Raw genomic sequence first — 23,682 nt, 5'->3', positions numbered from 1 at the left:
TAGGGATGATGGGAGTTGTAGTCCCAAAACATCTGGAGGCACACTGGTTGAGAAACACTGCCCTAAGATACTGGAGTGGTCCTGGGGGCAGCAGCCGTGCCTGTACCTACCTGCACTGGCTCACTCGCTCACCCACCTGCCCGCTGGCCTGCCAGCGCCATCCCCCCGCCAAACAAGTGGGCTGCATCCTCCCTTCTGCCTCACACTTGGTGCTGGGAAGCGGAGGCATGGCCGCGTCCTTTGAGCCCCTGAGGAGGGAGCACACAGGGAGCAGTGGCAAGAGCAGTGCTAGCTCCAATTCCTCGCCTCTAGGCCCAGGCCTTCATGGTGGTTTGGTGGTAGTGGCGGTGCCCATTTCCCCTCAAGTGGCTGCCCTCAAGATGGAGGTTGTGGGACTGGCTGTGGCGCTGGCACCATGAGGCGCAGCATGAAGCAGCGAGGCCCATGGGGTAGATCAGAAGGGAGCCAATGTGTCTGCTTGGGGGCAGTGAGAGGTGCTGAGGCAAGGTGATACTGTCAGTATCTGCTGTCCCATCAGTGATGGAAGCTACAATGTGGTACTAAGGAGGAAAGGCTGTGGAGAGCTGGCTGGCTACTGTACTGAGATAGTTCAAACTGCTTTGAAGTCCTCCTTCCTCATCCTTTTCAGACATTATCATATATCACAGTGTTTGGCTGGTGATACATCACAGTGTTGAAAAGCAGATATCACCCAGCCCTAGTCAGCACCAGGTTTTAGTTGGCCCTGGCGCATGACACCCTCCGTAGGGACCTCTCGCACAATGAGTCCGTCTCCTAAATGCATCAGGTTCTAGGGACTTTTGTCAGTAGAGCTCCCTACTGGGAACCTTTAGTTCTGAGTCCAGCTCATATGGATCTGTGTGCACTCAGATCCAGAACCCTCCTCAGGCAGGAACAAACTAGCACTCAGATTAAAATATTAAAGCGAGCCGTGGGCCAAGCTAGGATCGATAACTCGTGAACGGTAAATGAAATGAATTCAACTCATGAATGACGTCCCTAATTGGGTGGTTGTTGGCCGTTGGGATGGGGAGGGGGAGGCCAGGAGGCCAAACAGTAGGTGGAGCCCCAGTCCATGGCAAGCAGAGCCACAGCCATTGAGGACCAGAGACAACTAATTCTTGTTTGTGCCCATCCTCTTCCCTGCGGAGTCTCAAGGGCACCCCTGAGACTAAAGTGGCCTCAGTGAACACCCTCTCTCTAGGAAGGCATTGACATCTCTACCAACATCACTTCCTCAATCATCAGCATCTGCAAATGGGCTGGGAAAGTCAACCCTGAGAATGATTCGGATCCTCACCATGCAGATCTAGTTCTGTACGTGACCAGGTAAATTAAGCTCTCTCTCCTTTCTTTGAGTGATGTGTAATGGAAGGTGGACCATAGGCCCAGTGTGTTCCAAGTTTTGCTTGCCTGAACCTCTCCCGTGAGCACATGGTCCCTACATGGATGGTGTGGGAGCACCCAGTGCTGGATCTTAGCGGTTCAGTAGATCTTGCAATGCCCATAAAACTGCAAAGCAGATCTTGATAGCCTTGTCCAGTGACAGGAAAAACTGAGGCCTTCCAGATGTTGCTGAACTCTAAGTCCCATCAGTGCCAGCTAGTGGAAAGGGGATAATGGGAATCGTAGCCCAACAGCATGGACAGAGCCACTGGTTTCCTATCTCTCCATCTTCCTGGGCTCCTCTAGACAACGTATTTACTGAACATATTGCCCTGATCTGCTTGCACAAAACTTACACAGAGGTTAGACAATGCCTGTCTTTATTGAACATCTATCTTGATTTGCTTGCAGGAAGTTTATACGTCTTTCCATTAGTCATTTCTTAACGCTGAACTTTTCAATGCATTCCCCCACCACTTTCCTAACTTCAAAAAAGGTAAAACTTTGCTTAAAAGTAGATTTGTTGCGCCAGGGCAACTTTAATTATGCACACCTAAATCTAGTGTTCTTCCTCTTTTCCTGTTTTGCTTTAGATTTGACCTGGAATTGCCTGATGGAAACAAGCAAGTGCGTGGTGTCACTCAGCTGGGCGGGGCTTGTTCCAGTTCCTGGAGCTGTGTCATCACCGAGGACACTGGATTTGGTCTGGGAGTTACCATTGCCCACGAGATTGGTCACAGGTAAGTGGGCAAGGAATTAATCTTATCATTATTACTTATTGAATTTGTATACAACTCTTCATCCGAAGATCACAGGGCAGTTCACAACATTAAAAATACCAAATGAAAACAGAAAATGCATGATCAAAAACAAATCAATAACCCCCCCCTCTCACAAATGCATTTAAAAGGCCATAGAATGTTTCATCAGCCAAAGGCCTGGTTTTAGATAAATGTTTTTGCCTGGCGCCTAAAGATGAAGGCTGGAAGGCCTCTCGTGTTTTGAGGGAACCTACATAGTGGTGTATGGAAGTGAGAGCTGGACCATAAAGAAGGCTGATCACCGAAGAATTGATGCTTTTGAATTTTGGTGCTGGAGGAGACTCTTGAGAGACCCATGGACTGCAAGAAGATCAAACCTATCCATTCTGAAAGAAATCAGCCCCGAGTGCTCACTGGAAGGACAGATCCTGAAGCTGAGGCTCCAATACTTTGGCCACCTCATGAGAAGAGAAGACTCCCCGCAAAAGACACTGATGTTGGGAAAGATGGAGGGCACAAGGAGAAGGGGATGACGGAGGACGAGATGGCTGGACAGTGTTCTCGAAGCTACGAACATGAGTCTGACCAAACTGCGGGAGGCAGTGGAAGACAGGAGTGCCTGGCGTGCTATGGTCCATGGGGTCACGAAGAGTCGGACACGACTAAACGACTAAACAACAACACAAAGCTAAGGGCAGATCCACAGCATACATTTAAAGTCTATTCAAAACACATGACTTTGCTCAAAGAATGCTGGGAGCTGTAGTTTGCTGAGGATGCTGGGAAATGTAGCTCTGCAAGGAATAAACTGCTTTGTGCTTTGTATACAGCCTCTAATATATTTTTTTCTATGTGACTTCTGGGTGCTTTTATTGCACTTTTCTAATTTAAAACCATGCAATACAATTCAAACAGCAAAGAATAGTAACGTGTGTCTGTTGTGTATTGAGTCAAAGGATTTTATCTCTGTATTATTATTGTCTGTATTTGCATTAGGATAAAGTAACTGCCTTTTGGTTCCAGAGGGTACAGCTACTATTGGTTCATTTAAGCTGCTGTATTTGGATCCTCTGTCTTATTGGTTCCCTCCAAAAGGCAGCACGGTGATTGCCTGATATTGTTCCCTCCAAAATGTATCCCCTTCTAGCTAGTTCCCTGTCCCTATAAATGTAGCCTTCCTGCCCTCACAGTCAGTCTTGTTCACTTAAATAAAGAGCTGTTACAAGAGAACTGTCTCCAGCATGTTTTGTCAAGAGAGCTGAAATCACAAACCCCACGTCACAACAACTGGCGACGAGGATGGGATCCGGAATGCTGAGGAGCGGTTAAACACAACCCTGCCTCAGAGTCCGGATTGCAGCTGAGAACAAGACTCACTGGCCAGCTGAGAAGACGACCCTGCCCGCTAGGACAATGGAGAGTCCAAGGGTATTGGAGCCCTTCCAGCCATCAGAACCCCACACCTGGGAAGACTACGTCGAACGCTTCGAGTTCTTCGCAGTGGCTCAAGGGATCACCGATGCCAGCAAAAGAAGGGCCACATTCCTGAGCTACTGTGGGCCCGAGACCTTCAAGCTAGCCAAGGCATTACTTGCTCCAGCGAAGCTGAGTGAGACATCTCTCCAAGATATTCTTGCCTGCCTAACAAGCCACTTGGCGCCTACTGAGACCAAGATGGCCCGGCGGATGGAGTTCCATAAGAGGCAGCAGCATGCTGGGGAGTCTGTATCCGCATTTCTGGCTGAACTCCGGAAGCTCGCTCAGCACTGCGGCTTCCAAAATCTGGAAGAGACTCTCCTGGATCGGTTTATTGGTGGTCTGAGCAGCAAGAAAGCCAGAAGACGCATCGTGGCTAAAGAAGAGGTTACCCTTGCTTCAGCCTTGAAGGAGGCCACCGCCACAGAGAATTATGAAAGAGAGGAGCTTGATGCCAGTCGCAAGGCCACTAAGCCACAGATAGAAGTTGCGCATGCCATGGACGAGCTAGAGGCTACTCCGAGCCAGAGCCCAGTCCGTGGGGTCGAGTTGGTGCGTCAGGCCTGCACAGTGCACAAAGATCGCGGAGGCAGTTGCCCAGGTTGTGGCGGAAACCATGGGCGGAAGAGTTGTCGTTTCAGGGATGCTATGTGCCGGATGTGCGGGAAGACAGGTCACATCGCCAGGGTCTGTAGATCGGCAGCGTCAGGAGCAACAGGAGCACCTATACTGGAGCATCGCAGACCGCCCACAGCAACTCATTTTCGAAAGGACTGCCACTACATAACGGAGATCAACGGGAGGGCCGTGCAGTTTCCAGCGCAAGGCAAGGCACACGTCAAGGTGAAGATTGAGGGTCAGCAGTGCGACATGGAGGTGGACTCTGGATCTGCATTCACCATTGTGTCGGACCAGACCGCGAAGACATTCTTCTCCAGGGGTAAGTTGCCCCCTCTGGAGCCCTTCCCGGCAACCTTGCAGTCGTACTCAGCAGGCCGCATCCATGTTATGGGAATGTGTGCCGTGAGAGTACAGTTCCGGGACAAACAGGCTGTACTCAAACTGGTGATTGCGAAGGGCAGTCGCCCCAGTCTCCTGGGCACTGACTGGTTCCCCGCCCTGGGACTGAGTATCTCAGGGCTTAATTCAATCCAAACCTGCCCTGAGATGAGTGAGACATTATGCAAGGAATTTGCTGGTCTCTTTAATGGAAAACTGGGTTGTTATAAAGGGCCCCCAGTTGACTTCGAGTTGGACCCCGGGGTGGCCCCAATCCGACTCAAACCAAGGCGAGTGCCATTTGCACTGCAACCCAAGATCGAGGCAGAGCTGGATAAATTGGTCAAGCAAGGAGTTCTCTCACCCGTGGACTCTGCTAAGTGGGAGACTCCAATCGTCACGCCCCTTAAAGCAAATGGGGAAGTCAGAATATGTGCAGATTACAAATGTACTATCAATAAGGCACTCAGGGGAAACTCATACCCCATTCCAGTCGTATCACATCTGTTGGCTAAACTGGCTGGGGGCAAGGTGTTCGCCAAAATTGACCTGGCACAAGCTTACCAACAGCTGCCAGTAACCCCACAATCAGCGGAAGCACAGACTATTGTCACACATAAAGGGGCGTTCAGAGTTAACAGATTACAGTTCGGAGTTTGTGTGGCCCCAGGGATTTTTCAAGGGCTCATGGAACGCCTGTTAAGGGGTCTGCCGGGGGTCTTGCCATTTTTTGATGACGTTTTGATTGCTGGAAAAGACCCACAGGAACTGGTTGTGCGTGTCCGTGCAGTGTTGCTCAAGTTCAAGGAGGTGGGGTTGCAACTGAAAAAAGAAAAATGCAGTTTTGGGGTGCCAACTGTGGATTTCTTGGGGTTTAAAATTGATGCATCAGGCATCCACCCCACAGATGCTAAGATTAAGGCCATCATCGAGGCACCACGACCACAGAACAAGACGGAGTTGCAGTCATTCCTGGGACTTATTAACTTTTATCATTCATTCTTACCCCAGAAAGCTTCGGTAGCTGAACCATTACATAGACTTTTGCAGAAAAAGAATTTGTGGCGCTGGGGGCGGGAGCAGCAGAAGGCTTTTGACTCCTTGCGAGAAATGCTGAGTAGCAGGAGCGTCCTTGCTCATTATGATGAGTCGAAGCCGCTGGTCCTGGCATGTGATGCCTCTCAATACGGCCTGGGGGCTGTGCTGAGTCATAGGGAACCGGATGGGTCGGAAAAGCCCATCTCTTTCTATTCCCGTACGTTGTCACCCACGGAGCGCAACTATGCTCAAATTGATAAAGAGGCACTAGCAATTGTGTCAGGAATCAAAAGGTTCTATGATTATTTGTACGGTCGCCATTTCTCCATTGAAACGGACCACAAACCACTGTTAGGGTTGTTCAACCCAAACAAACAAACGCCACAAATTCTCTCCCCCAGAATGTTGCGTTGGTCAATATTCCTGAATGGGTTCCAGTACACCTTGACCCATGTGCCGGGGAAACAGTTGTGCCACGCTGATGCGCTGAGTCGATTGCCCCTTCCTGGCGGGAGCAATGAGGATCCTGCTCCGGCGGAGCACATTATGATGCTAGAAACACTTCCTGGGGCTCCTGTAACAGCTACTGATATAGCTGAGAAAACGAGGAAAGATGCTGTTCTCTCCTGTGTGCTCACTTGGGTGGGGAGGGGGTGGCCAGGTGGTCCGCATGAAGAAAAATTCAGGCCTTATGCGACAAGGCAGCACGAATTGTCCATGCATAAGGGTTGTCTCCTATGGGGAGATAGGGTGATCATCCCAGCACCACTGAGAAACAGGGTTCTTGAGACGCTTCACATGGGACACCCGGGAATGGTCAGGATGAAGTCGCTAGCCCGATGTTATGTGTGGTGGCCTGGAATGGACCAGAACATAGAACAATGGGTACGAACATGCAAGGCATGCCAAGAGGTGCGGCCAGAAGTGGCCAGAGCACCAGTACACTGGTGGGAGCAGTCCAGGACTCCCTGGAGCCGGCTGCACATAGATTTTGCTGGGCCATTCCAAGGGAAGGTCTTTTTGGTTATCGTTGATGCATATTCCAAATGGTTAGAAGTGGTGATGGTCCCTAGCATGGCATCAGCTGCCGTAATCAAGGTGTTGAGGCAGCTGTTTGCAACCCACGGGTTACCTGAGACCATTGTATCAGATAATGGGGCAGCTTTTGTATCCCAAGAATTCAGGGCATTCTTGGCTGATAACTTCATAAGAGGGGTCACATCCGCGCCCTTTCACCCATCCTCCAATGGGCAGGCTGAGCGCATGGTAAGAACAGCCAAAGAATCCATTGCGCGCTTAATGGAGGGTAACTGGTCGGCTCGCATTGCACGAATGTTATTTTTGCAGCATGCGACGCCGTGTACTGCGACGGGCAAGTCGCCAGCTGAGCTGCTCTTAGGTAGAAGACTGGTAACGGTGCTGGATTATGTCCACCCAGATAAAATGCCAAACCGTAATTCAAGAGCAACCCCCCAGGCTGAGACTGACACAACAAGGTATCTCGCCCCTGAAGATCTGGTCTGGGTGAGGAACTATTCACGAGGTCCACGGTGGGTGGCCGGTGTGATCACCCGGGCTAGTGGACCTGTGTCCTATTATGTGACCTTGGAAAATGGGCAAGTTTGGAAGAGACATATAGATCAGCTGAGGCGCCGGGCGCTCAGCAGGGAGGAGTCAGATAATTCATCCCTGGCTAATGACGCACAGCTGCGAGACCAGAGTGAAGATGGCCCAGAGGTGCAGTCACCAGGGGCTTCAGCAAATGAACCAGGGTCTGCTAGTCCTCAGGATGACGAGGTACAGGTAGGGGACCCTGAGATGTCTGGGACTCCATCTGTTCCTGACGAAACCCCTATAGCAGCCCCTCCACCACAGGTAACACCCAATCCAGAACCTGCAACACCTGTTGTCAGGAGATCAAGTAGAAGTTGTAGGACCCCACAGTACCTGAGGGATTACGTCTGCTGTGCTCACTAGGGGGGGAGGGGTGTTGTGTATTGAGTCAAAGGATTTTATCTCTGTATTATTATTGTCTGTATTTGCATTAGGATAAAGTAACTGCCTTTTGGTTCCAGAGGGTACAGCTACTATTGGTTCATTTAAGCTGCTGTATTTGGATCCTCTGTCTTATTGGTTCCCTCCAAAAGACAGCACTGTGATTGCCTGATATTGTTCCCTCCAAAATGTATCCCCTTCTAGCTAGTTCCCTGTCCCTATAAATGTAGCCTTCCTGCCCTCACAGTCAGTCTTGTTCACTTAAATAAAGAGCTGTTACAAGAGAACTGTCTCCAGCATGTTTTGTCAAGAGAGCTGAAATCACAAACCCCACGTCACAACAGTGTCCATTTATGAATATGTGTTTTACCCTTAAACCTATACCCGCAGAAGTTCTTGCACAAAGGAATAAGTGCATGCACACTTCTTCAGATACCTTTTAGTGGCAACTTGATTCACACGTGCTGACCTTTCCGAGGTGTGAGCAGCTCAGGATGTCTTCCTGACTGGCTTTCAGAAGATGTTTGTGATAAGGCTGGTACCAGGGCCAAGCAAGGTTTATGCCATGATTTGCAGTAATAAACCATAGTATTTAAGTTCAGATTCTCTCTCTCTCTCTCTCTCTCTCTCTCTCTCTCTCTCTCTCTCTCTCTCTCTCTCTCTCTCACACACACACACACACACACACACACACACACACACACCTATTCACACTTCCTTCCTTTCATTCCTTCCCTTTTTATTGTCATTGCAGCTTTGGGATCCAGCATGACGGAGAAGGGAACCGATGTGCAGGCGATGGGCACATCATGGGCTCTGAAGGTGGCCACAACAGTGTGGATTTGACCTGGTCCGCCTGTAGCAGAGAGCAGTTCTTAGCCTTTGTCAGGTAAAAGGGCCAAGGGGTGCTTCGGACCATCTCTTTTGCAACCTCTTGGGCAATGGTGGATGGGTGTTCCTTGGAACTGGTAGGGCAGAAGGTAAGGAGCACAACAGTAGGGGGAGCCAGCCAACACCAGGCAGAGCCAACTAATTTTTGTTTTTTCCCCATCATCCGCCCAGCTGAGTGCTCCCACCCCCTGGAATGGTTGTAAGTAAGAAGGCAGGCAGGCGGGGTATGCCAGGGTGGGGGTGGGGGAGACTGAGATTGGCAGGGCTGTGCCCTGCTTGCCTCCTAATGGACCATCCTTCACTTGGTCTTGGGCACACAGTTAATGGGAAGAAAACACCAGGCAAGAGAAGCCACATACACTTTGTATAGGTCATTTTAACAATGGGATTCTGTGATCACATCAGTCTATATACAGGAAAAACCACCAGTAGCGCTGTGGTCTAAACCACTGAGCCTCTTGGGCTTGCCCATCAGAAGGTTGGCAGTTTGAATCTGCGTGACTTTGTCCTAGCTTCTACCAACCTAGCAGTTTGAAAGCATACCAGTGCGAGTAGATAAATAGGTACCACTGTGGCAGGAAGGTAAATGTCGTTTCTGTGTGCTCTGGCACTTGTCATGGTGTCCTGTTACGCCAGAAGCGGTTTAGTCATGCTGGCCACATGACCCGGAAAGCTGTCTGTGGACAAACACTTGTTCCCTCGGCCTGAAGCGAGGTGAGCGCTGCAACCCCATAGTCGCCTTTGACTGGACTTAACTATCCAGGGGTCCTTTACCTATAGACATGGAGAAATTATTTCAGCATATGTTCTCCACAGGGTGTGGGGAAATAAAACTGGGCAAAAATCTCCTGCTATAAGGGAATCTTCCTTTTCCATCCTCTTTTTATTATTATTAATATAATATTAATATAATCTTATTAATTCATCAATAGCAAAGCCCCAGGGCAAGTTAATGATTCATATCAGTGGAAGCCACTGAGAGCTGAGTCAGCCTTCAACTTCATAGCCCCACTTCCTTCATCTGCAAATGCTAAACTGCAGTCCCAGAGAGCTCAGCCAGCTCCTATCTGAATAGCCCATCCATCTGCATATTATAAACTGCCTCACCAGGGTGTTTTTGCTCAGCCCCATAGAACTCAATGACAGCCGGTGAGAGCTGAGCCAAGACTTACCGGTATCTGCATAGCCCCATTTCCTTCATCTGAGAGCTGAGTCATCTCCTAACTACATGGCCCTGCCCAGAGTGGGCTTGACCATTAAGCGGACTGAGGTAGTTGAAGCCCCCAAAGGCAATATCCCAGATTGATTTCAGCAGTAAAGGTAAAGGGGTCCCTGACCATCAGGTCCAGTCATGTCCAACTCTGGGGTTGCGGCGCTCATCTCGCTCTATAGGCCGAGGGAGCTGGCGTTTGTCCGCAGACAGCTTCCGGGTCATGTGGCCAGCATGACAAAGCTGCTTCTGGCGAACCAGAGCAGCGCACGGAAACGCTGTTTACCTTCCCGCTATAGCGGTTCCTATTTATCTACTTGCACTTTGATGTGCTTTCGAACTGCTAGGTGGGCAGGAGCTGGGACCGAGCAACAGGAGCTCACCCCGTCGCAGGGATTCGAACCGCCGACCTTGTGATCAGCAAGCCCTAGACTCTGTGGTTTAACCCACAGCGCCACCTGGATCCCCACAGCGCCACCTTGATTTCAGCAAGATTCATGCAAATTGGTGCAGATGCAGGGTGGGCAGAGAAGCAGGTACAGCAGCAAGAAGGCAACACTTTCCATTCTGCTTCAAGCAGCAAAATGGGCCACACCACTCCCGACTCTGCCTTTTCCATCTGCATAGCTCTGCCCTAGCATCTGGACTATGATGGAACCCATTGGTTTTTTTAAGAGATCACTGGTGGGCTACGCATTTACAGTACCGGTAATAACATTTGGCACTCCTTGAAGCTAACCCACAAGCAGTTTTTCTGTCTTGGTTTTTCCCCAGTACAGGCCAAGCAAGCTGCACAAATGACTTGCCAGACCTCAAGGACAATATCCCAGGAGGGAAGCCAGGCCTTTATTATGGGGTAGATGAGCAGTGCAAAACGGCCTTTGGGGGCGGAGCTACAGCTTGCACTTTCTCCAGGCACGACACTGTATGTATTACATTTATCTGCTGGGTCATGCTGATATTACATGCAAATAGTAATAATCGTAGCATTTCCAATTCAGTTACGCATTACATTTTAATCTCATCTTTTCTTCAAAAAGCTCGAGGTGTCATACATTCCACTCCTCCCTTCACGTGCTTCCCCCGTATTTTATCCTTGCAACAGTTCTGTGCTGTAGGACAGGCTGAGAGATGGTAAGTGGCCCAAGATCAGGCAGTGAGCTTTGTGGCTGAGAAGGGGATTTGAACCCTGGTCTTCCAGATCCTAATCTGACACACCACCACATTGGCTCTCGGATTCACTTAGCGTTTTAGCATGTTCAAAGCATATCATATTGGACAACACCCTAGTAAGGTAGGCCGGTGTTATGGCAGGGTGCTGAGGCTGTGGAAGTGGTTTCCCTTATACTCCCCACTCCCATGTTTTCCCCAAGTCAAATAAATAATAACCAATAAAGCAGCAGGGCACCTATCTCCCTGCCCCCCTTCTCCTATTTCTAGGACATGTGCAAAGTTCTTTCTTGCCACACTAATCCAGCCGACCAGTCCAGCTGCACTCGGATCCTCATTCCCCTCCTGGATGGTACTGAATGTGGAATCAACAAGGTAAATGGGTCTTCTGATATGAAAGAGCAGTAGAACAGCAGGGGGTGAGGACATTGTGGCCTTCTAGATGTCTAGCTCTCTGAAGGTCGGTCAGGCTGCCTTGAACTGATGGGAGTCCCATCAGTCTAAGGCAGTGTTTCCCAGCCATGGGTCTCCAGCTGTTTTTGGACTACAACTCCCACCATCCCTAGCTAGCAAGACCAGTGGTCAGGGATGATGGGAATTGTAGGCTGAAAGCAGCTGGAAACCGAAGGTTGGGAAACACTGGTCTAAGGAACCTGTAGTTCTCCAGATGTTGTGGTCATGGGTGATGGGAGTTGAGAGTTCAACTACATGCATTTTGCTTAGCTTCTCTGTGGCCCTTCTGGGTTCACACCTCCATGGCCTTAGTTGTGCTGCTGTTCTGGTGCTTGATGGTCGTGCTGTTCTCAATTCCAGTGGTGCTCCAAGGGCCGCTGTAGATCTTTGGAAGAACTGATTCCTATTGCAGCGGTCCATGGGGAGTGGTCTACCTGGACCGCCTTTACTGCCTGCTCCCGGAGCTGTGGTGGGGGAGTCGTGGCTAGGCGACGACAGTGCAACAACCCCAGGTGAGTAAGTCCTTGTTAGAGTAGCGGGTTTTTTTGGGGGGGGGGGACTGTGTTCCATAGAACCTGGGAGAGAGTTGGATGCAGGTAGACTGAGGATGGTGGGGCAAAGCTCCATTCACCCCAATGGGACAGCCTGTGCGGCACTTAATTAAAATGAGATGTGTAAATGTCTGCTTAGTAGCGCAGTGTTTATTCCTAGGTCATTCCATGACTCCTGGGCAAAGCTCCTTGATGGCCAGATGTGTCCCGGGTCTGTGCTGACAGCATCTTGTCTATGCTCAGAGAGCAGCTTTGCTTCAGAAACTGAGATCTGATGGGTCACACACCATGCATTTAAAGCATATTTCACTCACCCAATACAAAGAATCCTGGGGACTGTAGTCCATCCCCCCATGGAGCTACAATTCCCAGCACCCTTAAGAAACTACACTTCCCAGGACTGGGGTCAGGACCTGCTTTAAATGTACAGTGTGGGTGTGATTAAGATCCTCTCTCCTCCTGCCACACATACAAAGGTGTACTTTCCTTTCAGACCTGCTTTCGGTGGACATCAATGTGAGGGAGAAGACTTGCAAGCAGAGATGTGTAATGAACAGGTAGGCAGGCAGCCATTTTTTTCTTCTGTCCTCTGTTTAGAAAGCCCTGGCAGCTTTTCCTTTTGTAAATAGCAAGACACTCTTCATATTCATAGGCTCTGTGTTGTCTTCCATGATTCCTTACATGTGGAATGTACCAGTTATGCCAGTTTCTGGAAAATCACAGGAGGGGAGAGTGCTGTTGCACTTAGATCCCACATATGCTTCCCAAAGGCATTTGGTTGGCTTCTGTGGAGAACAGGATGCTGGACTAAATAAGCAACTGGCCTGATCCAGCTCTTCTTACATTGGTGAGGAGTCTAGTTCAGCATCCACAGACATGGACCTCTGATTCCTAGCTTTGTGTCAAGTTTCTATTTTCTCAAGCTGTAGAGAAAATCTCAGGCACATAGAAAGCTGCCTGATACCAAGTCAGACTATTGGTTCAGCTAACCCATTACTGTATTGCCTATACACTGTTCGGTCGCAACTCTCCAGGGTTTCAGGCAAAAGTCTTTCCCAGCTCTACAGGACTGTCCACCCCTGAGCTATTACAGCTCTTCCCAATGCGGCATGTATAGAGGTTGCAATGAGAAAGAACAAGCTCCAGGTAGTTATGGGTGGTCTTAGGGTGGAACAAGGCTACATAAGGGAATTGTATGGATGTGGTCCCTTGCAGAAGAGTATTAGCAACTATAATTAGAGTATGTGTGCACGTGCTTAAATTGAGGGAAGAGTTGGTGGACACAGGAAGGGTTAAGTACCGTACCCTACCTTCCCAGCTGCCATCCATATCTAACTCTCCTTTGATGCTATCTCCACAAATTCAGGTTTGGGACATGATATCCATCCCTTAAAAGCCCCTGATTGGAATTAAGCTCCATTTAAATCAGCAGGACTTGCCTCCAACTCACCAATGTGGTTAGAAGAGTGGGCCATTTACTTGTTCCCCCAAAGCAAAGGGCAGCCCAGCTGTTATGGTGGTAGGAAATGGCATGTTTGATCTCAGCCATTTGATCTGTCTCCTCTTCCACAGCCTTGCCCAACGATAACCCAGGTGGGTTTCATGGATGAACAATGTGCTTTGACGGATATGAAACCACTTTACCTCAGCCTTGAGTTCCCATCCTTCTATAAGTGGGTGTCTGCTGTTGGCTACACCAAAGGTAATCCAAATTTGGGATTTTTATGAAAAGGGGGTGGGGAGGGGAGTTCTAACATTTTCTCAAAAACTATTTAAATTCATTGTCATACTAAAACTCTTAGGTACTTTCTGCCCATCACAGGAGACACCATGTGCAAACACATGTGTAGGGCATCTGGGAAAAATTTCATGGTGAGCCGAGGGGACCGATTCACAGATGGAACAAGGTGTGAGCTGAGCAGCCCTGCAGAAGAGACAGCAGTTGGCCTGTGTGTGATGGGCAGCTGCAGGGTAAGGACAATAGCCATGTAGAGGTGTGCCAGAGAACAACTGGCACTTCATTAAGGCAGGCAGGTCCTGGTTTGTCTGTTTTTTTATCCTGTGCCTTTTTTTGTCTTGCACCCATTCCTAGTTCGTCTCCTCAGTGACTCAGCCAAGTGAAGCTTTCCCTATAATGTATCTCCAGGACAGGAAAAGCCTTGCTTGTGCATTTATGTAATTATTATGATTCATTTGACATTAGTTGCTCCCTGCATAAAAACATGCTTTCAAAAGATTAAGAGCTGAAGGCATAACATAAAATCAGAAAACAATGCTTTGTTATTAAACATAAGAATTTAAGAATAGCCCTGCTGGATTGTGCCAGTGGCTCATCCGGTCCAGCATCCTGTTCTTTCAAATGCCCCAGTGGGAATTCCACAAGGCATAGCTGCCAAGTTTCCCGTATTCCTCGGGAAACCCCCATTTTTCCAGCTGTTCCCAGCCGAAAAAACAGATTTTTTTTGTTTTCCCCCGGGTTATTCTGGCGCGGCGGCCATTTTTGAACTGGGCGGAGCATGCTCAGAAGCGACTTTTGATGCTGCTCTGCCCAGTTCCAAAATGGCTGCAGCGCGACTTCTGGTACGACGGCCATTTTGGAACTGGGCACAGCAGCATCAAAAGTCACTTCTGAGCATGCTCCGCCCAGTTCCAAAATGGTGGCAGCGCTACTTCAGGTCTGCTACTTCTGGTCCCATCCCTTATTTCTCGGGCAGGGACTTGGCAGGTATGCCCACAAGGAGGAATTGAGCAATAACCCGTTAAGAGAAATAACCCGCTAAACACACTCAGTTTAGTTTTCTTAGCTGCTGTTAAAGGCACAGGAGCAATGCTGAAAGGAAAAGGTGGCAATCCTTAATTATGCCTCCCTGTTTCCCTGTGCATCATCTAGTTGCACAGAAGAGAAAGCGACCTTAGGAACACAGGAAGCTGCCTTATTCCATGTCAACCCCTTTGTCCATCTAGCTTAGTATTGTCCTCTACACTGACTAGTAGCACTCTCCAGGATTTCAGACCAAGTTCTCCCCCAGCTTTACCTGGAAATGCCTGAGATTGAACCTAAGACCTTCAGTGTGCAAAGCAGAACCTCTGCCACTGTAGTGGTTCTTCCCTTGGCCACTGTGAGAGCAGGACGTTGGGCTAGATAGGCCTTTCAGTAGGACACTTCTTATCTAGTAAACTGCAATGGGCTCCACAGAATATCCACTTCTCGGGGGGGGGGGGAATAACAATGCTTAGAACACCCCCCAAAAGACCCCCCCCAAACCTGCAACTCCCCCAATAAGTAAAAATATATAATAAAAAAAACAGGAGGCAACTCCCACGCAATAGACAACACTCCCCAAAGTCCAAACAACTCATGCCCCCCCCCCGAAACTAAGGGGTGGTGGACTGAGGGCCCTATGGTGTCCATGGGCACCATGCTGGGGGATTTAATTATATCCTATCACTACATTAGGCCAGTTGTGGCTCCATTATTCCCTGGGCACAATTGAAGCAGCTTTCTTTCTTTTTTTTACCCAGATGTTTGGTTGTGACGGTAGGATGGATTCTGTGAAGAGGATGGATATGTGCCGAGTATGTGGTGGAGACAACACTACCTGTTTCGGTGTGAAGGACTCTTACGCGGAAGGAAAATCTAGAGGTGCTCCTTCTCTTTTTCTTTTCTAATTGTTACATTTTTATTATTCTTTTCCTCCAAGAATGGAGCACACTGTTTTATTACATTACATTCAGAACAAGCCTGGAAAGTAGGTTACGCCAAAATATAGTGAGCGGCTCCTGGTCGGGATGGAGAAGAAACAACTTGCAGGCTGAAATTTTGGTTGGATCTAAGTTTAGTTCAGTGATTAAAAGTTAAAAAAAATTAAAACAGTTTTTGCACTGGGACACTGGAATCCTTTGGCATAGCTTTGGCATAGCTTTGAGTGTCACATGGCTGGGGCTGTAAAAAGGCAGCAGCTTCCAGTCTGAGCTGTTCTTATCCCAACCAGCACTGTTTCCTTGCCCCAGCAGTTCGGTTTCCACCAGATAATATATCATTTGCCTTGCTTTCTGCTATTTTATGTAAGTTAAATAATTTCCATATAGCCGCCCAGAGTGGCTGGGGAAACTCAGCCAGATGGGTGGGGTATAAATAATAAATTATTATATTATTATCATATCACATGTACCGTAAGTTACAAATTTAACGCAGTGAATGACATAACAATTTTCTCATCATTCATTTAAATACAAAGGATGCACAATTTAAACTGAGGGCGCATGAGAGGAAGTAATCAAAACAAAATAAAAAAAATCCTTCCAGTAGCACCTTAGAGACCAACTAAGTTTGTCATAGGTATGAGCTTTTGTGTGCATGCACACTTCTTCAGATACACTGAGAAGTCACCAGACCCTGATGTATAGTGAGAGGGTGGGGAGGGGTATTACTCAGAAGGGTGGTGGGAATGGGTGATTGGCTGATAGGAGTGGTAAACCTGTGATGACTGTTAACGACTGCAATTGGTCTTGCAGGAAAAAGCAAGGTGCTGAAGAAAGCTTGATCATGTATAATGAGATAAGAAGTAATCAATTACCCATCCTTTGCAGACTGAAAACACCACCAATTACCAATCAGTATTTTCTGGATTGATTTGCATTCCAAACACAGGCCAAGCAAATAAGCACCAGCAATTTCTGCTTCTATTTTTCAATGGAATTTTCCACTTTGCCTGGTTGTGCCTCAATCCCACACATTTTTAGCTGCAGACATCTTCTCCTGCCTCTCGTTTTTGCTTTCTTGGATCTTCTTTGGTATAAATGTGCCCTATTCCTCCTTTCTCTTTTGTCCCCCTTCCAGAATATGTTACATTTTTGAGGCTCCCTCCTAACACCACCATGGTCCATGTGGTCAACCGGAACCCACTGTTCACGCATTTGGGTGAGTTTAGTAATGCAGCTTTTTATATACATATATATAAAAAAACTGAAATCCTTTAAACATATAAGACAAAGCTGCAGATAGCAAAGCTGCTTTAAGATTGCCACAACCAACCTGAATAATTTCTAACGCAAACCCCTACGAGATTGCCTTGAGAATGCAAACATTTTGCAGGGGGAAATCAGTCACAAACCAGAAATATACATTTGCGTAATTAAAGTGGATTAAAGTGCTCTGTCGCTCTAGAACAACAAATTCACTTTTTAAAAGAAAAATAATGATGTTTTGTGGTAATGAAAGTGACGGGGAAATGCATTAAAAAGTGGAATAAATGAATAAACACCACACAAGAAAATCAGGATGAATGCTCTCATTTTGATGTACAGTGGTACCTTGGTTTAAGTACACAAACGAACTTTCCCACTGAAAGTAATGGAAAGTGGATTAATCCGTTCCAGACAGTCTGCGGAGTACTTAAACTGAAGCGTGCTTAACCTGAAGTGAACTTTCCCATTGAAAGTAATGGAAAGTGGATTAATCCGTTCCAGACGGGTCCGCGGAGTACTCAACCTAAAGCTTACTTAACCCGAAGTATGAGTGTAATTGGTTCTGGAAGTCCGTGCTTAACCTGAAATCCGTACTTAACGTGAAACGTACTTAACCTGAAGCAAACATTCCCATTGAAAGTAATGGAAAGTGGATTAATCTGTTCCAGACGGGTCTGCGGAGCACTTAAAGTGAAAGTACTCAAACTGAAGCGTACTTAAACCGAGGTATGACTGTATAATCTCCCTGCAGACAATTCTGAACAACAGCTCAGTTAATAGGGTACGTTGTCTGCCCTCTGCATAAACTTTGCCCAAGCAAATCAGGATGAATGCTCAACAAACACATCATTTTGTGGGAACCCGAATATTCCAATGTAGCAACCACCCCAGTTTCCTTTAAACAAAAGCCAATCCAAAAACAAATGTCTTGGGAGTGTGCCTACTAAGCCATGCTTTCGCAAAGCTCCATTTTTAATATGCTTATATTCACATCAAAAGCTGTACCAATTAGATGTGGTGAATAGGCCTGGGCAAACATCGCCCCAAACTGGTTTTGAAACGGGTCCTAGAGGTGACAGTTTCACAGTTTTAAGGTAGGCAATATACAATGAAGGCCAGCAGGTGTCACCAGCGTTTCACGCATGGCCTCCTCAGTCCTCAGCTCTCCTCAGACTGGGGAGCATAGCTGCCAAGTTTTCCCTTTTCTCGCGAGGAAGCCTATTCAGCATCAGGGAAAATCCCTTTAAAAAAGGGATAACTTGGAAGCTATGCTGTGGAGGGAGGGAGGGGAGGCCTCGCTCACCTGCCAGTGCCATCGCTTCTCCAGCCAAGCAAGCAAACAAGCAAGCTGCCTCCTCCCTTCTGCCTCACACTGGGTGCTGGGAAGCGAAGGCATGGCCGCGTCCCCATGTGCTCCACCCCTGTGGTGGAAGCACATGGGGAGCAGCACTGGGTTCTCTTCCTCTGGGCCTTAATGGTGTTTTGGCAGTGGCACCCGTTTCCCCTCAAGCTGCTGCCCGCAAGATGGCTGGGGCATCGCCAATGTCAGGTGCTCTGTGAGGTGCGGCAAGGCCCACAGGGTAGTCTAGCTGGTGCACCTGCTTAGGGGCGGTGAGAGGCGCTGAGGCGAGGCAATGCTGTCGGTATATGCTGTCCCATCAGCGCAGCAAAGGAGGAATGACTACGGAGGGTTGTACTGAGCCAGTTCAATCTGCTTTGAAGTCCTCCTTCCTTCTCATTTTCAGACATCATGAAATATTACTCTACTGCGATGTTTTGCTGGTGATACATCACAATGTTGAAAAGTGGGCATCTCCCATCCCTTGTGGGGACACATTGCTGTTGCCTTCTTCTAGGTGTGAAGGTCCAAGGGCAGTATGTAGTGGCAGGGAAAGGCAGAATCTCTTTCAACATCACGTACCCCTCGGCCCTGGAAGACAACCAGATAGAATACAAGGTCTTTCTCACAGTGGAGAACCTGCCGAGCTTGGAGGAGATTCATGTGAATGGGCCAACGCAGGAGGACATAGACCTACAGGTAACACGGTACAGCCCAATAGAGAGGGCTGGCAGGCCGTTTGGCCTATGGGCCTGAGTTTTCCCACTCCCTGCTTAAACCCATTGAAATCAGCCAAGCCATTGGTTGATCTCTGGATGCCATTCAAACCCTGGTTCCTTTTCCCTTCTAGGTTTATAGGAAATATGGGAAGGAGTATGGGGCTGCCACTAGCCCAGACATTGCCTTCAGCTACTTCAGACCAAGTGAGAAAGAGGTTCATTCATGGGTACCCCAGCTTGGCCCCTGCTCCGTGAGCTGTGGGGAAGGTGAGGCACATTGTTTTCTGGCTCCACGCTCAATTCAATGGGACATTTCTGTGATGAAGTTATTTGAGGAGAGGTGGGATTGCTCTCCAGGGTGCTGACTTAATAAAGGTACTGTGGGGCAAGTGGAACACTGTCTCACCAGCCTCTGTCTACCTTCTTACTTAAATCTAGTCCACAGGCCCACTGGCGTAGGAAGCTGCCCAGGCACCCAGAGCGGCAAACATGATGGGCACCCAGGGGCGGGGCATCGCTATGTAGCGCGCATGTGCAGCATCACTACATAGCGACGCGCCAGCGCTTGTGCTGCCCCCCCAAAAAACAGAGCTGGGAGCGGGCCACCCCCTCTGTTCCCCTCCTTGCTATGCCCCTGCACAGGCCCAGCCTGTCAGCCTCCTCCTTAGTTGCAAGGGTTGCCCTTGGAGAACTCAGTATGGAGGAGAACAGGATATTGTCATTGGCTATGGCTCCACCTCCTCTTGGTCTTCTTGCACACCCCACCACTCCCAATTGACACCACTGGATGCTATAACCCCAGGTTTCCTGCAAGGGGTTGAATAAGGATGATTGAGGATTTCATTTGGTCCACATTTCTAAGTGGACTAACCTGATCCACCCTACTTAGGGCTAAAAGGCATTAACTTTCCAGTTTTGCCACTCTCAAATTCCTTGAGTCCCCAAGAAGAGAGAGAAAAGTGGCAATATGTGTGCTTGGGGTTGAGATGTGCACAAAAATGAGCTTTTTTGGATTAAATGTGTACAAAGATGCATACTTCATGTGGCAAAGTATGTACTGAAAAGCAATTTGTTGTATCCAGCTAAGTTCTACTTAGAGTAGACCCACAGAAAATAACTAACCTGTTAGTTGTGGCCATCTGTTTTAATATTGTCTGTCTTGTCACCCATGGCTGTTCTGTCCAATCAGCACTGACTCCCCTCTTTCCTTCCCGCAAATCTTGATCTCCTTTACACTTCATATTTTGCAGGCGCTCTGAAGGTCAGTTACTCCTGCTTTGACAAGGCAAGGAATGAAATGACGGATGACCTCCATTGTCTGAAGACCCCAAGGCCCCCTGCCAGGCAAGAGCCTTGTGCTGTGGCCCCCTGCCAGCCCCAGTGAGTAAAGGTTCTGCTAGTTCTCTTTGTGGGAAAGGAAGAGCCCAGGGCACCCATGTTCATCTTCAAAAGCCTCAGCATAGCCCATTGCTGCCATCACTGAAAAAGCTAAAGTAGGGTCTCAGTGGTAGAGCATCTGCTTTGCATACAGAAGGTTCCAAGATCAATCCTGTTAGGGCTGGGGATGTTCCCTGCCTGAAATCCTAAGAGAACCACTGCCAGCGTGCACAGAGAATATTAAGCTAGATGGACTAATGGATTGACTGGGTACAAAGCAACTTTCTTTGAAAGGGTTGTAGCTCATGGTTTCCATGCAGACGGTCCCAGATTTAGTTTCCAGCATCTTCAGGTAGGGCTGAAAAGAATTCTCTGAAACTCCAAAGAACTGTCAGTGTAGACAGTGAGTTGGGTAACCAACAGTCTGGGTCAATATAAGACAGCTTCCTATGTTAGCTTATGTCCTAACAGTAAATATAGGTTAAGATAGATGTGTACATAATGAAGCTATCTCAGAAGACCAACTCTGCATGAATCCACCAGTCCTAATATTCCAGTTTGGTTGCTAGAATTGGCTAGGCAAGAGTCGTGCAATGGTTTTACTAGGTGGCATAGAGTCCCAGGAAGTGTATCTGCCTTGCATGCAGAAGGTCCCAGGTTTAATCCCCAGCATCTCCAGCTTGGGCTGGGAGAGACTCTCTGCCTGAAATGCTGGAGAGTCACTACTGAGCTAGATAGACCAGTGGTCTGACTCATACAAGGCAGCTTCCAACATTCCTGTTTATTTCATCCCCTGTACTCAGAACCACAAGGACTAGAATATTGCTTTCTTTTCAAGTAAACTGCAGCAGCTCAGCATCTGCTTTGCTTGCAGAAGGCTCCAGGTTCACTCCCCAATGGCATCTCCAGATGGGGCTGGAAGAGACCCATCTGAAACCCTGGAGAGCCACTGCCCGTCACTGTAGACCAGGCATCCCCAAACTTTGGCCCTCCAGATGTTTTGGACTACAATTCCCATCATCCCTGACCACCGGTCCTCTTAGCTAGGGATCATGGGAGTTGTAGGCCAAAACATCTGGAGGGCCGCAGTTTGGGGGTGCCTGCTGTAGACATTACTGTGCTATTTGAATCAATGTTCTGAATAGGGCTGGGCAATATCTGGTTTTCAACCTTGTGATATATCACCAGTTAAACATTGTGATATACCAATGCAGCCCAATGACTGAAATAAGGATGAAGCTTTGTAGAGGCATTGGTTGGCTTCATGGCTTTCCCCACATTGTGATTTTTGCATAGCACATAAACACGCACACATCATGATTCGTAATATATTGTCAGGTCCAAGACTTATGAGACCGATATGATACGGACTTCAAACTGGTTCTGGATATATTGCCCAGCCCTAGCTCTGACTCAGTTATAAGGTAGCTTCCTGTGTTCCTGATGCCACTTCCTGCATGGCTTTGGGTGGGTGTGACAGGCCCTTCCTGTTTTCTCCAAGATGGGTAGCAGAGAACTTTGGGCCCTGCAGCACCCCCTGTGGTGGTGGTGTGATGGAGCGGCTGGTTCACTGTGCAAAGGAAGAAAGAGGGTTGAATGTGACCCTGCCTGATTCAGAATGTGTGGATACTCCCAAACCATCAGCTATCGAGTCCTGCAACACTGAGATGTGTCTTCCAAGGTGAGTAAACATATAAGTCACCCATAAGGGCCAATGGGTTGTCCATTGTCTTGGCCTCCTGTGATTCTGCGGAAGGAAAAGGAAGACCTGCAGAAATGTGCAGTGATTGGTGAAGATGGGTGGTGGCACACACATACACCTGGCACCCTAGTCTTTTCATTGGCTCACAAAATTACATTGGTTTTTTCTGATCTCACCCAACTACAAGGAAAACTTTGATCATTTCTAAGTTAATCCAAGGAGAACACAGGAAGAGCCTGGCTATTGGGTCAGACCAAAAAATTTAGTCCAGCATCCTGTTTTTGTAGTGGCCCACCTGATTCTTCCATTGGCAAGTCCTGAGTGCAACAGCAACTCTCCCCTCTTGCAGAGGCAGACTGCCTCAGACAAAAGATTTGGAAAGCTTATCCATCTCTCCACCCACGAACACACAGTAAATACAGAATCTGTTGCAGAGAAATCCAGAAGTGGCCAAGGCCATTCTGTAATGGCTTTTACTTCCTATCCAGGTGGAAGGAATCAGAGCCAGGCCAGTGCTCTGCCATTTGCGGCTTGGGGGTTGCCCCAGTGAATTTGACTTGCGTTCAGCTCTGGGATGGGGTGGAAAGTACCGTAGATGCCAGCCTGTGCCCAGCGGATGAGAAGCCCCTGGCCTTTGTGTCTTGCATGGTGAACATCTGCCCTTTGGGATGGAACATGGTACGTAGAGCATAGGAGGAGCTCTGTTGGACTAGACTAAAGGCCAGTCTAGTTAGGGTTGCAGGGAGAGTCCAGTTTAGTTCACGCCTGAAGAGAAATCTGCATAATTTACCATTTCTAAACAATATACAAACTAAAACGCAGCCATGGTTCAAAATGTGCACTTCTCCGAGTTTTACAAGGCAGTTCTCCATGTATACCAAAATATGCATGTATTAAAGTGTGCATAAGAATGCATATAGTAGTGGAAAGAACATACAAAGTGCATTATATAAGGGGAAATGAAATATTGAGGGAAATACAATTGCAGTTGAATGTAGCCGCTTGTATGCTAACTGCTCAAGCCATATCTGATACACTTATTCAGCTTTTCCCTCCTTTGACTCCTGAGTAATAAAGTTCTGTGAGAAGGCTCTGCAACTAACAGAAACCCCAGCATATCTGTAACATGAAATGGTTTTCTGGAGGAGACCGTGTTGACAATGTAGCCTATTAAAATAAGTTGGTCAAGTATGTAGCATAGATGCATCCTCAAACTGGACGCATCAACGCTACATACGTCATCACCCTGGGAGCTGTCGTATGATGAAACTGCTGAGAAGATCCCTGCGCCAAAACTGGAGTCCCCAGGATTCCCTAAAGGGGAGCCTTGACAGATATGTTACATTCCAACTCCTAACTTGTTTCCCTGCCATGAGATATTGTGCTCTTCTGCAGCAGGAAGAGATGCCCCACTCAGAGCTCTTGGTCCCATTTTGGCCTCATAAGACTGGAAATCGCTCAGTGTATGTCTGGAGCCCTTTGGCTGGAGCATGCCCTGTCACCTGCGGCGGAGGTAAGGTGGTTTCCTAGGTGCTTCTTTTGCATTAATGAGCTCATCAAAGACTATTTTTGTGTATTATCATTTTTTTTCAGAAGGGAGCTGTGTCTTGACAACACTCTTATCCT

General features: G+C 48.1%; 1 protein-coding gene across 5 annotated transcripts in view; it reads left to right on the top strand.

Annotated features, from left to right (window-relative positions):
• ADAMTS13 (ADAM metallopeptidase with thrombospondin type 1 motif 13) overlaps positions 1-23,682 on the top strand; it is a 41,398-nt gene that overhangs the window by 6,811 nt on the left and 10,905 nt on the right. For 3 of the 5 annotated variants that reach the window (XM_035112658.2, XM_060270650.1, XM_060270651.1), the window contains 17 exons: positions 1,226-1,350; positions 2,001-2,147; positions 8,431-8,565; positions 10,552-10,702; positions 11,218-11,322; positions 11,761-11,912; positions 12,445-12,508; positions 13,524-13,653; positions 13,774-13,922; positions 15,474-15,594; positions 16,792-16,872; positions 18,776-18,957; positions 19,109-19,244; positions 20,228-20,357; positions 21,856-22,035; positions 22,545-22,734; positions 23,452-23,569. In XM_035112658.2, coding sequence (XP_034968549.2) covers positions 1,226-1,350; positions 2,001-2,147; positions 8,431-8,565; positions 10,552-10,702; positions 11,218-11,322; positions 11,761-11,912; positions 12,445-12,508; positions 13,524-13,653; positions 13,774-13,922; positions 15,474-15,594; positions 16,792-16,872; positions 18,776-18,957; positions 19,109-19,244; positions 20,228-20,357; positions 21,856-22,035; positions 22,545-22,734; positions 23,452-23,569 — 2,296 coding nt within the window. The remainder of the gene's footprint in view (positions 1-1,225; positions 1,351-2,000; positions 2,148-8,430; positions 8,566-10,551; positions 10,703-11,217; positions 11,323-11,760; positions 11,913-12,444; positions 12,509-13,523; positions 13,654-13,773; positions 13,923-15,473; positions 15,595-16,791; positions 16,873-18,775; positions 18,958-19,108; positions 19,245-20,227; positions 20,358-21,855; positions 22,036-22,544; positions 22,735-23,451; positions 23,570-23,682) is intronic. The other 2 variants (XM_060270653.1, XM_060270654.1) reach the window with 1 other exon arrangement.

This window comes from Zootoca vivipara, chromosome Z (genome assembly GCF_963506605.1).
Source record: "Zootoca vivipara chromosome Z, rZooViv1.1, whole genome shotgun sequence".
In the NCBI taxonomy this organism is placed as follows: domain Eukaryota; kingdom Metazoa; phylum Chordata; class Lepidosauria; order Squamata; family Lacertidae; genus Zootoca; species Zootoca vivipara.
Note: the sequence above shows the minus strand (reverse complement) of the source record. Positions and strands in the feature narration are given on the sequence as shown.